This window comes from Malaclemys terrapin, chromosome 2 (genome assembly GCF_027887155.1).
Source record: "Malaclemys terrapin pileata isolate rMalTer1 chromosome 2, rMalTer1.hap1, whole genome shotgun sequence".
Classification (NCBI taxonomy): domain Eukaryota; kingdom Metazoa; phylum Chordata; order Testudines; family Emydidae; genus Malaclemys; species Malaclemys terrapin.
This window is the reverse complement of record NC_071506.1, coordinates 254,952,503-254,968,045: the sequence shown is the minus strand read 5'-3', so window position 1 is coordinate 254,968,045 and position 15,543 is coordinate 254,952,503. Positions and strand designations below refer to the sequence as shown.

The 15,543-nt window shown below is 37.2% G+C and overlaps 1 protein-coding gene across 5 annotated transcripts in view; it reads left to right on the top strand.

Annotated features, from left to right (window-relative positions):
• The window catches only part of MPP7 (MAGUK p55 scaffold protein 7), a 293,702-nt gene that overhangs the window by 181,665 nt on the left and 96,494 nt on the right, over positions 1 to 15,543 (top strand). For all 5 annotated transcript variants that reach the window (XM_054020780.1, XM_054020779.1, XM_054020782.1 and 2 more), the window contains one exon: positions 13,721 to 13,852. In XM_054020780.1, coding sequence (XP_053876755.1) covers positions 13,721 to 13,852 — 132 coding nt within the window. The remainder of the gene's footprint in view (positions 1 to 13,720; positions 13,853 to 15,543) is intronic.

The window sequence follows — 15,543 nt, the reverse complement described above, 5'->3', positions numbered from 1 at the left end:
CTCTGCTTTTTAGTTTTAACTAGCTAAACTCATTGTGATGGTCTTAATAGGATTTCTGGGGAAAAAACATATTTTCCCATGTATAACATGTTGCCTGTTACTGCACTAGTATGAATCTAACAGCCACATTAACATAGCTGAATACCCTTTTTGGCTACAGAAGAAGGGAATGGCTGGACAGACTGTAACAGACTCTTTGTGTAGCCTTGCTGGGCAATCCTTAGTAAGACAGAAACTCCTCACCTCCCTGCATGGCTGATCTTGCTAGACCTTGGGCATGGGCATGAGTGGAGAGAAGGGACTGTATACCTGATACTCTTGCCACACACCTATCCCTGGGGAGGTGGGTAGTGAGGGGAGGGGAGAACCTTGACCTCTCCCCCTGACATATTAGCCAAGAAAGAATATGTTACATTCAGTAATGGGTTCTGGATTAATTACTTCCTTTCATCCTTCCCTCTTCTGCATCCCACTCCCCCCTGGTGGGCAAAGGGGGAAGCAGGAAGGGAGCTGTGATTCCTTATGGTCATAATTCTTCCCTAGGGCTACTCCTTGGACTGTGCAACTATATGTTGCCCTTGTGCAATTTATTGAGCAATGTCTAGCCCTACTATATTATTACATACAGAATTGATATTGACTCCTGAAAAGTGGTGGGGTGTTTTGGGGGGCGGGGGGGGGGGGCGAGGTTTGGGGGGAGGAGGGGTTGATCTGAATACCTGGTGGAAAATGTTCTATAGAGCAGTTTCCAAACAGCTAAAATCTCCTGGGATAACTGAGTATTTTTTCAATAGTGAAAATTGTTCAGGACTTGGTTTATATGGTAACTGGAGGTTATTGTTCTGTTGCGGGAACTTCATCTCCTGACCCAGTGCAACTGTACCTGGGGCCAGATGGAGTATTTCCAGTTTTCCTCCATCCCTGCTTTAATCTCTTCACTGCCCAGCTGCATTATACCAAGATCGTGTTCCCACCAGCCTGGTTGTGAAGAGGGTCAGACACTGGACAGCGAATGTAAGACTAGTGGTACCCGGGCGGTACAGGATTAATTAACAATAGGTCTAGAGGTTTTTAGCAACTGCGTTATTTAGGTGAACACAATAAAACATTATGAAGTTAACTTTTACTGATAAGATGTTTGAGTATGTGTACTACTTATCTGTTGGTTTTGTAAAGCTCTGACAAGTTCATGTTATCCAGTGGGTTTCCCATTCATAAAGGAATGTCCTGAAGCAAGAAATAACTTCCACAGGAGACATTTAATTAGTTGGAATTGCGACGTTTAAAATGTAATTCAAATGTATCCCAAGGATATTCTTTTGCAAAGGATAGATTTTAAATTAAAGGGACTTGGCTAGTATTTTAAAAACTTCACATAATATTCTACCACACCTACCCCAGAATTCCTCTTCCTATATTGTAATTAAATGCACTTGAAATGGAGGCATTTATCTCCTCCAATTAAAACAGAACCCTGAAACAGACGAAAGTGTTTGACTCCAGGAAGAAATCAAGTGGTTTTCTTCATCTGAGAGTGGATTTAGGACCAAGCATTACAGCTTGAGGAAAGACCATGTGCTTGTTCGGTCATACAGATTTAAAATACAGCTGCAGAATCCTATGAATGTGGACCATGCAAACAGCTAGTGTTTGTTATAGTTACAATATTGGATATTGTGTTATGATTTAAATATTGCATCATTATTGATACCTAGAACATAAAAAAATATTTTCATAGTTTAGAACTTATTCTCACTTTGTCAGCCTGTTCATCACAAATTTATAACATAGACTGATAGTCTTGCCTCACTCCTCAGACATCATCTAATGTTAAAATATGTAGCGAGATGTATGACTTCTGTAACTTCTTTGTACAAATATTTACTTAATATAGCTTAATTCATTCCTTTATAGGTCAATAGGTTCAAAAGGTCTATTTAACATTAGTGTTTTTGTTTACAATTTGATATCTGGCACTCTAATAGTGATCACCATTGCCTAGATTAGTCACCAACATGAGTAAGTTTTACAAAATCTAACTCTGTGAAAAAGGACATTATTTGTGGTATTCGCACAATGAGAGCTTAAAGTCACAGAGTTTGAATTTTGAATTTAGTAGATTATGTAACCTTGTTTCCCATAATGCTATAACAATAGTGTAATTAACACAAGCCACACCCCAATGTCCTAAGTATGTGACACATTGTACTGTGGTATGGAGATTAAATGTAGTAGGAGAGCTCTGAGTTAATATTTATTTGTGTACATATACAATAGTTATAGGCAACCGTCGATCCACTGAATCATGGTGTACATGCAAAGGTCTAGTCGGGTGCCCGATGAATCAGCTTATGGCTGACAAGCCCAGGCAGGGAGCAACACAGCTTGTTACAAATTTCATAGATCCATGTATTGTCTGAGTTGGAGGGCGCACATAGATGCCCCGGCGGGTGCGTTGGCGGGGACCGCTGACCTAAGGGCTAGCCACCAGTTGGAGTCATATTAAAAATCTAAGCCACTGAAAATTATTTTTAAAAATGTTGATATCTCTTCTGCTTTGGAGGAGCATGGACTTTTTTCTAACCACTTAAGAATGCTTGTGATCTTTCTGACTGCTTGTAGTGGAATTCTTTACCTACTATTTGTTTGGGTATGTTAAAAGGATTGCCAACCCCTGGCATGAAGTGCAAAAGAAGTACATAACAGGAGAACAAGGCACAACTGTGAATGACTGAATGTATCAAGGCACAAGAAAATCTAAACTATGTGAAGTACTTCAGAAACTGTACCTGTAGCTGTACTGAGAACAAGCACTGGACGTTCTTATAAGTATTTTTCTTGGCTACTCTTTTATTACATTAGAGTGAACAGAATTTTGGGAGTAATTTTAAGATAATTTAGATTGAAGAGAAAACCACTCTTGCATGACTGGGAATACTTTCAAATTAACTTGTCCATAGACAACCTTTACTGAAAAACGCTGTTCAGAAAAGAGATAGAATCTAGAAATGTTGACGTTATTTATGTTTTAAAATTGGTTTAAAACAGAAAACTGAGAAGGAGCATCTGGTAGTCAATGATTGGTTTAGAGTACAAAGCCATAAATGAGATGTGTGCTTCCTATTTCATTATTTTCAATAGACTTTAAATTGTTTTTAATGTATTCAGACCTTTTATTTAACAAAATGCTAACAATATGCATGTTTAAATAGACTCACTTTTCATCACCTATGTGTACTTCAGCTGTATTCATACTGTCATCGTTTAGGATCTTGAACTAGACATTACCAAAATTTACACATCCAGTGAAACCTGAGCAATTTCACTGCTTTTAGTTTAACTATTTCTTGCATATTTGAACCTGAGTTTTTAAAACTTTTTTTTTAGGTATTTTTAATGAATCTTTACAAGTTATTTTGCATTTTCTTGGTGGTCTAGTGGTATTAGTAGGAAGTTGGTAAATTGTGTACCCTATTAAATGATGAGTTTGCTGCCATGATCTCAGCCATCTGCTGGTTACTTGGCTCCTATGGAGCCTTAATGGGTTATTCTGATAAGAGTGCCTATTGCTTTGAATGATTTATTGAAACTTTTGTCAAAAGAGCATTTTAAGTCTGATTTACTTTAACTAGTAGTTGCTTAGCAGCTGCATTGCATGGACCAGAATCAGTACAGCAGGCTTGACATCTGTCATGAACTAAAATTTATCATTCCATCAGTAGATCACAAAGACAATGTGACAATAAGATATGTCCTATCGGCAGCAACAAATTATTTAAGATGTTTCTAAAAGAATTAGAGACTGAAAACTCTTAGAGAAAATTTATGTTTGGTTAAATGTAAGCAAAATTTGGTGGTCTGTGATCTATCATAGAAAATCCTGATCTAAACTTAACATTTCATAGGCCTTTTTTTCTTGCTCCCTTTCCATTGGAGCCAGAGCTGGTTGAGTATTTTTCATTGTTTTTTCAAAATCAAACATTTTCCCATGGAATTTGCTTGAAATTAGACTTTACTTTCTATCTGGGAAAACTGAATAAAACATTTCAGTGCAACATTGATATGTGTTTACCTAAGGTGTTGTGTGTCTCATATATTCATTCTCCACAATGGGCTGTGCTCAGGAGTGGCGCCAAGGTTTTTGGCGCCCTAGGCGGGGGTCCTTCCGCGCTCCCGGTCGTCGTCGGCAATTCTACGGCGGGGGGGGGGTCCTTCTGTGCTCCCGGTCTTCGGGGCACTTCGGCGGCGGGTCCCGGAGCGAGTGAAGGATCTGCCGCAGAATTGCCGCTGAAGGCCTGGAGCGTGGAAGGACCCCCTGCCGCCAAATTGCCGCGGCCCTCCCCTCCCCCCCCAAATCCTGGCGCGCTAAATGGAAGTGCCGGCCGTGGCTGTGCTCCCTGGCTGAACCATGTCTCCCAGGATGCACAATGATCTTCCCCTCTTGTTGATCTCTGTAGTGTATCATGGGAGACATTTTAGTCCCTCTCTTACCTCATGAGAATATCCTCTGCTAGCATGTGGGATCACAAAATAGGAAGCTATAACCTGTTCAGGAAAGCAGAATTTTGCATATTTATGTAAGTAGGTTGGAAGTGTCATCCGTAATCTTCTAGGTTTGCTGGTAGTGTTCATCATACGATTCTCTGTATTTTAAAATATTTTAATATCACATCAGAAATGGAGTTTGAGTTGATTTGAAATAATGGCTGCTGTTTTGAACAGATGACATTGTGGAAATGGCACTTTTATACTCAACAATAGATCTGCTTCCCATGTGTGATCCAAGTTGTACCTTCTTTCTGTACTGACAAAAATAGAAAGTTTAATATTTTTACTTCTGTTACAGATATACAGAAGAATGAGACTAATTGTTTTGCCTCTTGCATCAACAGAATTGTTAACTAATCTTTATTTGCAGAATTCTCATTACTGGGGTGATGCAGGAGCCAGAAAGAACCCAGCTTGACCTTCAGATGCCAGGTTGAGTTTGCAACTGGCATTTAGGGAAGAAAACCTGTATGTTTCTGAGCAAATGTCATATGTAAGCTATTGAAACAGTATACATGGAACTCTGTAATGTCCTCTTAAGATATGTCTACACTGCAATTAAAAACCCATAGCTAATCCTTGCAAGCTGACTCGGGCTAAGGGGGTTGGGCTAAAGGGTCTGTTTCACTGCACTGTAGATTTCCGGGCCTGGGCTACAGTCCAAGCTATTCCCACCCCCACCTCCCGCTCACCTTTCAGGAACCTAGAGCTCCGCCAAAGCTCCGAAGTCTACACTGAAATGAAACAGCCCCATAGCCCAAGTGAGCTGGCAAGAGCCAGTCATGGATTAATTGCTGTGTAGATCCCTACAGTAGACATGCCAAACCTGTGAAAAAAACACAGACATTGGGCTTGTTTTTGGCTTAATTGGTTTGTGAGTTGATTGTTGCTAGTTTTGGCTTGTAGCTTGTTGCTTGTTATAGCTTGTTGCTTGTTATAGCTTGTTGCTTCTTTTTTTGATCGGCTCCAGGCAAGTGGGGGCAAGCAGGGGCAAGGAGAAGGAGAGAGTCAGGGGAGCACAGCAGGCCCACCACAGTCCCAGACTGCACACCGGGGGGATCTAGTCACGTAGAGTTGAAGTTCTTAGGGATTATCTTGTTTTGGCCTTGTTTTGAAATTGGATTAGCTTGATTTTTAGCTTATTGTGAAAGTTGGGGTGCTTATTTACCATGTGAAAGTTGGCAACTGTGCCCTACAGTTACTTTTCAGGAGATAACATATAGATGCCCCACATATAGATGCCCCACTTATGTGGAGAAAACATGAGGATTAAAAAAAATAAAGAGAAAGGAAACAAAGGATGAAATTTGTGTTCAATTTTCATTTTGTTTTTGTTTTGTTTTATATGCTTATTTTAGAACAACTTTTCCCAGTGTTCTGTGGGAGACATTTGGCTACGAAAAGTTCTTTTGATCCACCTACATTTTTTGTAATCTAATGTAGGTTTTTATTGTGTACTGTACCCATAATGTATCATCTGAATCCATCTCCCTGCCATTTGGAAAGAAAAAACTGTTATGAGCTCAATGCAGGAATTAGTGGGTGAAACGATGGTTGACATTTATGCAGTAGGTCAGACTAAATGATCACAATATTCTCTTCTGGTCTAAAAACCTGTGAATCTATGAAAAGTAGGGGTATTGGCAGCTTTTCCTAAAGTTATGTGCAGTATGCTGCTATTTTGGTCCCCTCCCCTACTTTCTGACAGCCTTCTTGGAGAAGAAAAGAGTTCTAAACTTACACACTGTCAGCTTCAAATCTTGAGTTCTCATTCCATAGGTTGCCTTGTCTCTGTAATTCTGGAAATCCCCCTTTTTTTTTTAAAGACTCCTTACTGTTTATTTGTTTTTTGTGTTTTTATTATGGGTTTGAGTCCTGTGAATCAAGCTACCTAACTCTTTTATTTTCATAAGTTTTTGTTACTCTGTGTATATATAAGTACTATTGAAAAAGGAACAAATCAAACATAATTCTAATAGCTAAAATGTACTTTAAAAAAGAAAGCAACAAAACATGCCTTAATTACCATGTACCAACCAAGAGAAATCAACAACCAACCATGGCATATTCTTAATGTGGTAGGAACTGACAGAGAACATACTGTAATAACATAAAGGAGAGGAAAGAATACAACTTAAATATTGTTTTTAAGACCAAATCCTCCTGTTACCTTAGTTACATTATACACTATTAGCCCTGTTTTATGTAATAACTCAATTGGGCAGCCTGAGCTGCAAAAGTCTTGAGGTACGGAAATGCAAATGTTCACTAGGAGCCAATTGTATCATAAACAAGAATGAAGCCAGGCAGATTGGCTGGGGAAAATAGAGGATTTTGAAAAGCAAATCAAAGAAAGTCTTCAGTTACATGACACAAGTTCTACCACATAAAGTAACCAATACTAATCTATGTACTGAATGCTGAATTACATGCATTTAACGATGGTATTCATATAGCACATAAATGGTTGGCAACATTAAGAAAATATTTGGCAGTTTAGGAGGAGGAACATCATGCAGGGTAAAAATCACATCTTGATCAAGTAGCAATTCTGCTCAGCTCATGAAAATGGAAAAACATAGTAATTTTACAGAGACGTGACTATCCAAGTAAACAGATATTAAGTAAATTGTCCTTTCTGTCAGTGAAACTTAATGATCTCTTTTTGATTCTGTTTATGACTACCCTTTTTTTCAGCAGTCTCCTGTCTCACACCCAGAAGGCCATATCCTACAGCCCACATATCTCCTCACCATTTTCCCCTTTTCCAGATCACCGGAATATATATTTTAACACTAGTCCAGACCAGAACTTTGACCATTTATTTCTGCTTTTTTTCTGTCTCTTGTCAGTTACTAATCTCATATCATTGCTGTCTTTCTCACCCCATGACTACTTAGTTTTCCATAATCATAGGACTTGAAGGGACCTCGAGAGGCCATCTAGTCCAGTCCCCTGCACTAGTGGCAGGACTAAGTATTACCTAAATCATCCCTGACAGGTGTTTGTCTCACTTGCTCTTAAAAATCTCCGATGATGGAGACTCCACCACCTCCCTAGGCAATTTATTCCAGTGCTTAACCACTCTGACAGGAAGTTTTTCCTAATGTCCAACCTAAACCTCCGCTGCTGCAATTTAAGCCCATTGCTTCTTGTCCTATCCTCAGAGGTTAAGAAAAAACAATTTTTCTTCCTCCTTCTTGTAACAACTTTTTACATACTTGAAGACTGTTATCATGTCCCCTCTCAGTCTTCTCTTTTCCGGACTAAACAAACCCACCTTTTTCAATCTTCCCTCCTAGGTCATGTTTTCTACACCTTTAATAATTTTTGTTGCTCTTCTCGGGACTCTATCCAATTTATCCACATCCTTCCTGAAATGTGGCGCCCAGAACTGGACACCATACTGCAGTTGAGGCCTAATCAGCGCACAGTAGAGCGGAAGAATTACTTCTCATGTCTTGCTTACAACACTCCTTCTAATACCTTTATGTGAGGGGTTTGTCATGAACTTTTTGAAACTCCATATAAATCATGTCAGCTGTTTCTCTTGTATCCACTCTTTTGTTGACTTGCTCAAAGAATTTTAATAAGAGAAGCAGGATTTTCTTTTAAATATACTGGTTTATCCCTATCATACTATGCTCATTTTGGTAGTTTATAATTAATTTATTTATAATTTATTTTTACATTTCAGTCATTTTACCTGGTCCAACTTACTGGTTTGTAGATCTCAAGATCGTTTTTTTAAGGATGGGTTCACATTTGCTACTCTCCAATTCCTGGAATAGTAGCTGATTTTAGTGAAATTGAACTATATGTTTAATCTTTTAATCATACCACCTCACTTCTTCAGTGTATAAAAGTAGAAAGCAGGCAAAACAAATGACCCCAAGAACTCAAATGTTATTTGAGCATCTCCGGGATACATTCAAAACGATCTGCGTGGCTTCTCTCCAACTGCACTTCATCTATGTGTTTGGGGGAAAGAGGATCCTTAATGATTTTTGGGAGGGAATAAGTCCAAAGTCAGCTCAACTCCTCCAATAGCTTTTATTTTGTGTCCACAAGCCTCATAGTTTGACTTAGTCAATAATGGAGGCTGAATGGACTCCATAGAACATCTTCCTTTTTCAGAGAGACATGCTGTTGTAAGGGCATGAAATCTTTGCTTCTTATTTTTCCATAATATTTTCTTATCTTTTTTAGAATCAGTCTTCAAGAGTTTTAGGTCAGAGAACAAAAGATAGATGCTACCTCTACAAAGACACTTATTTTTCGTCAGGAGGTAGCTACCGCTTCATTCTACCTCTATTTCTTCAAAAAAGGAGCTGATGAAGAATTGCCCGAATATTAGAAGGATGATCATTTGTTCAGAACATAGTTTCCAGCATACAACTCATCTGTTTGTGCTCTGGGAAGATACTTAAGGAAGAGGAGGGGATTAAAGTGTCAAGAACACTTTAGCTAAATGAGTCAGGTTATGAATTTAAGAGGCATACTGGTTTGAAATTCTTCATTGTTGGTTTAAAATCAGGGCTTACTCTGCCATAATAGCCATATGTGAGCAGAAAAGGCAGAGGCCACAATTGAGGAAAAATCATAGGGCTGCCATCTGGAAGAATATTAACACCTTTACCAGATGACATGGACTGGCTGTGAGTTTCTATGGACAGTGAGAATAGTTAGACTTTGGAAGTGTCTCTTGGGGTTCCAAGCAATGAGCAAGAGGAAGTGGGAGTCTGAAGATGTGAAAAGTCTAGCCTTCTATTGGCTGTTACTGTCTGAGTAACAGCTACAGGTAAACCCATCAGTTCAGATTGGTGGATCTGAAACTACATTTTCAGGCAAGGAAATTACCCTTTTGTGAAAGGAAGTCCATATATTCAGGAATAAAAATCCACCATGGTTAAGAGGAAAAAGTAATATATACTTAATATTGACCCAAATGAGATGTTACTATGCCAAGAACATTAATATACTATAGATATTAAGAATACAGAACCACACATGTACAGAATGGATTTTAAATATTTTTATACAATTGAGTATCATAGTAATGATTCGTCTTTTGTCTCTAATTTCATTGTTTCTGCTGTTTTGCTGTGTTGTTTTTGGTTCTTCAGCCTAATTGATTGCTTCAGCTAGTATGCTTGATTGTTCTAGTCAGTGTTAGCTGATTTGCATGTTTGTTTGTTGCTCGCACTTAATGATATTCTGCTATTACTCTCTCTTGAGTCTCTCATAATTTCTCCTGTGTCAGTCTCCTTTCTCCAAGAGTTTCTTCTATTTCTTCCTCTTCTTCTGCAATCTCTTTTCTTCCTGTTCCTTTTTACCCTCCTCCTGCTGCTGCTCATCTCACCAGCTCCACTTCTCTCTCTCCACCTTTTCTCACTCCCATATGTTGTCAGATACACATCTGATGTTCACTTCCTCCTCACTTACAGTGGTATTTGTGCCAACTTCATCCGTCTCATTTCCTGCACCTTTCCTTGTCACCATCTCTGCCTCCTCCCTTTCAGACCACACATCCATCCCTGTCTTCTCCATTCCATCATCTTCTCTCTCTGGAATACTTTCTACATCTCAAAGAAGATTGCTGCCATCCACTGCCTTTTCTTTTCCTACCTCCTTTTCGTGGCACTCTCAGAAATCTAGATTCCTCCCTTTGACATGGCTTATGCAGCTGCTCTTTTTGTCTCGCATCTCATCCAGATGCAATTGCATTCACAAAAGAATGGGGTGGGGGGAAATAGCGGGATTGGGCTTCTCTTCAGATCTTGTTGCTTCTTGCCATAGCTGAGTTAAGGCACATGCATTATACAGTGAACTACACTGCTAAACATTTCCTCAGTGTAAAATTAAAATTGAATCTTAAATTGAGGAATATTTTTGAATAATGGGGAAAAGCTAAAAGCTGATCTTAGAAGGCACTGAATTCATAAGGCAGCAATGAGTTTTTTAGGCTTTCTTATTCCAAGTGCCAGTCATAAATTCTGAATTGTAAAATGATCATTGACAGCTTTAATATAAAAAGTACTGCACTAGTTACTAGAGAATTTTTTTAAAGTATTCATTTCCAGCTCGATCATGTCTAAGAATTTAGCTGAACATCAATATTTATATTTAGGTAGTGTAGGAATTTGAATCATACCTTCTTTTGAGTTCTAAATATGGACCATGTTTACATTAGTGAATCATAAGCATAAAACTTAGTTACAACAAAATCTTTTTGCCAGAGGTCCCTAGGTGTACATGATCTTGATTTTGGACTCTGTGCATTACTCTGAAGAGTTGTGTAAAAAGTTCTCAGAATTTCTAGCAGCTTCCTGTGGTGGATAAGAACATCAGAGTATACTATTATGATTCATCTTTCAGTTAGTTCTTTTTAAAGTGTTGTAAAAAGTAAAACTCAGTGTGGTCAGTTGGCATGGGGTAGATCTTTCCTAGGGATTTTGTTCATATTAGCTTCCCTTTAATGTAAGTGCCAAAAGGTCAGATATCAATGGTGTGCTTTTAAAGAAGTCCCAAACTTTTTATGTCATGATCAGCACATCTGTTTTTATAAACCTTTCTTGTAATGAGTATATTTTTAAATTAAATATAAGTACAAACAACAGAAAAGTTGTTGCAGAAATGTTTCTGTACTCTTTATATGTAACTTTTCTCATATATATTTTAACTATGAAAAAGTTCTGTGGAGGAGATATTCTACATGTCGCGCCCCTCCCCCCCCTTTTTAAGACATTGCTTACTTGTAGTTGATAGTGTTTTCTCTAGGTTTACACTTATCTTCCTTTCCTCTCTTCTTTGAGAAATTAGTGGATTTGTATGTTGTTGAATAATTTAAGTGAAGACAAAATAACTTTAAACTGCACTTCTGGACATCAGAAGTTGTCCTTGCCAATGACATTTCTGATAATAAAAGATGTTTTTTACTCAAAGCTACTGAAACTTATATATTAAAAAAAAAATTGGACACTGCAATCTTACTGGAGTTCTTTAAAATACAGTTACGTCTACAGTGATAACATTTTTTTCTATCAAATGCTTGGTATTTATCTAACACTCAAGATGAACACATTAATCAAGAGCAAGAATGCACAAGTATGTTATGCTGGTTCTCAGAGAAGTTGTTAAAGAAGCTTCTATAATCCTACATCAGATTTGCTTTTCATATATTGCATATTCAGTGTAACATGACTTTTCTATTTGTCTTTTATCATCATTTCCATTACCATTCTATTCTACCTTCACATTAGTTACTATAGAAAAATTAATAATCATAGTGTGGGTTCTAACAGTCCTAATTAACCCTTTCTAAATATAAGTTCCCTTCACTTCGACTTCAGATTGTCACATATTGGCTGAATGCAATATTAGAGTCATCGAGCAGATGTTTTCAGGTAACTATCCACAATATGCAGCAGCAGTCAAAAAAGCTAACACTGTTAAAAACCAGTAGGAAAGAAATAAATAATAAGACAATAAATATCATAATGCCACTATATAAATCTATTGTAGTCCACCCTTTGTATGCTGCGTGCAGTCTTTGTTGCCCCATCTAAAAAAATATTAAAATTAGAAAATATGGAGAAAAAGGCAAGAAAAATGATTAAGGGTATGGAATAACTTCCATGTGAGGAGGGAGTAAAAAGACTAGGACTGTTCAGCTTGGAAAAGAGATGAGTAAGGGTGATATGATAGAAATCTATAAAATCATGAATGGTGTGGAGAGGGTGAGTAAGGAATTTGTTCACATGACACACGAACCACGGGTCACCCAATGAAATCAGGAGGTGACAAGTTTGAAACTAAAATAAGGAAGTACATCACACAACATGCAATCAACCTGTGAAACTCGTTGCTGTGGGATGTTGTGAAGGCCAAAACTATAATTGAGTTTAAAAAAAAATTAGATGCGTTCTTGGAGGATAGGTCCATAAATGGTTATTAGGCAAGATGGTTAGGGATGCATCCCCATGATCTAGATGTCCATAAGCCTCTGACTTCCAAATGCTGGGACTGGATGACGGGATAAATTGCTCGATAATTGCCCTGTTCTGTTCATTTCCTCTGATGCATCTGGCTTCAACCACTGTCAGAAGACAGGATACTGGGCTCGATTGACCATTAGTCTGACCCAATATGGCTATTCTTATGTGCCCATAAAATGCCATTCTCCTCAATTAGGAATCAGTGCAAAATTTCAACTTTATAATCCTAATAATTTCAGCACTAGTATGGTTTAATTTTTAAAATTGTAGGATTTTTTTTTTAACGATTGGAGATGTGTATTATTTTCAGTCTACTCATTCTCAAAAACAGTTCACTTTTTTTGGCTAAAACTTTGCAAAAAAAATCATATTTGGCCACAAAAATGTTAGGCCAAAATATAAAACACTCAGAAATTTATAAGCCACTGAAAATAGACTTATAGTAAAAAAAAAAAAAAAGGGCAGCCATAGTTATAGCTGTTGCTGTTGTTCCAGCTCTAATGTATAGGTTTAACTGGAAAATTAAGTGACATGTACTGATACTTCTTAAGGGTTTGGTTTATTCATGGATGTTTTCCAATTTCAATGAGGAATTTTGTGAGAAAGTGATTTATGCTGTTGGAACCGGAATGAAAGGAGCAGAAGAACCAGGAAAAAGAAGCTGCTAGCATCTGACTCCCTATTAAAAGGATAGTTCTGTAGCAGTTTATCACCACACCATTTGACACTCCAGAAGAAAGGGCAGAAGTTAGTTATCTTGCTTGTCTGACTTATGGGATTCCTTATTGTGTTTTAAGAACTTCCATGTGACAGTGATACACCTGGATTTATATCAGAAGAAACAATACCGGTAATTTGCCTTCAAGTTTTTTTCCCTCCAGACTACAACTTTTGTAATTTAGGAATAAAAGTACTAAGTGCTCAGGATCCTAACTTATGCTTAAACACTCTTTCTTCATCCACAATTTGTAGCTATATGCATTGTGGATCTTAACTATAGTTATTTTATTGGGTTGTTTTATTATTGTTTAACAAACTATTAAAATAGCATAAACAAATAGCAGGCACTGTACATAAATTGTTATGACACTGCAGCACTCAGATTATGAATTGTTCCCTTTTGTATTTTATAGACTTTTCAGACTAATACTTATGTTGACCATTGACATTTTCAGGCTTTGCTCTCTGTACATGATACTGTTGCTCAGAAGAACTATGATCCAGTATTGCCTCCCATCCCTGATGATATTGATGAGGAGGAAGACTCCGTAAAAATAATCAGACTGGTCAAAAATAGGGAACCACTGGTAAGTTATCTTTCGTTTTGTTGCTTTCTTTAATAGTTATGAAAATTATTAAGATGGTTAGCATTAGCTGGAAATATCAGTAAATAGTCATTTCAAATTTTTCCAGAACACTAAGTAGCTGTGAATTCCACCTTCACATTACTGAAGTAATTCAAATGGGTGAGCTTCTTGTTGATATTCTTATTTCATGGTTGTTTTAACACCACTTGCAGGCCAGCGTGTCCACTGAAATCAATGAAATATTCATTTTTAATCTTGAACCTGAACTATGAGCTTGTTCTAAAGAGCAAAGATGATAGGGAATCCCCAGTGAAATGTAGATCCTTGTCACGAACTGTTCCTGTTAGCATTAATATTGAGAATGTGACCTTTTGATACATTGCAAAGGAGCTTAAAATACATTTGTAAATACCTTGAATTGAAGTCTGGGCAAATTTAAGTGGTCTGTTTTTGTAGTTTGGATTAAAACAGCAGAAAGTTGATAGCTTCATGGAATATCTGGAAAAATTAAATTAAACCATGTATATATTACAGGAATATTAAATTGTTGTACTGATTTGCTGTAGACAGAGAGTCACATTATGTAATATATAGTTAATTACTCCCCCCCTCTGCCTTGCTAACCAGCAAATGCTTTGTTTTAGGTTATGCTAAAGATTTGTTTAATGGAAAGGAATCTTGAAGAAATATCTATAAAAGTTACTTTTAAAGAGCCGCAATTGTGTACCCAGGATGGTGGGGAGAGAGTGATGCTTATGTTAGACATACAGTGGTAGCTTGTCTCAGCTGATATCTCAGTAATGCCCTCGGTCTTGACAGATCTCTGGCGTCAGTCAACAAGAAATGAATTTTAGTATTGACTGACTCTGGGGGCCCTGGGTACAGTTAAAAGTTTGACCATGTGGAAATATTTTACTTGGTATTAACATTCTAAATCTTTTTTTCCAAATATTTAAATCACATGCCTATTTACAAAGCTTTTCATTTTTTTATCACATGAATTCCTTCTGTTAGCGAAGAAACTTACATTAGGACTTAGTATCAGGAATAGTCAAGAGAAGAAATTATATCTACTTTTAATTCTAAGAGATGTGAAAAATTGAATATGCCATATAAAATTAGTTCAAATTAAATAACTTGTTTTTAGTATTTATTGAAAACATCATTGACCTGTCTGAGTCTGTATCAATAGCTTTGTGTCACAGAAGCTTAAAAATATAAAATCTCAACATTTGTGCCGTTTTCATAAAGTTTAACATTTAAAACACTTGCAAATTGCTTTGGGGCCAGATTTAATATTTTAACTCATAGCAGGTTTTAGTTATCAGTAACTAAACATGGTCTCAAAAATTGTGATTTTATGTTATGCTTATTCATATAAGTGGCTATTTTTATAAAAAAGTATCAACTTTGAAAAAGTAGTGCTGGAAGGGAGATGCCTGAAAACTTATGTGAAATATTTATAAAGTACAGTGTATTTTTCAGACGCAAAGTTGCTGTAATTTTTATGCATACCTATCATTATGGAGAAAGGCGATACACTAACTAGACATTGCAAAGTGCCAATGTTCCTTACTGTCTTAGAATTTAGGATTGCTAATGTTGGATTTGTGTAAACAAACACACAGCAATGAAAAGGTGATTGACTTGTGCTGGATAGGATTGACAGGTAGAAACAAACATGACCAGTG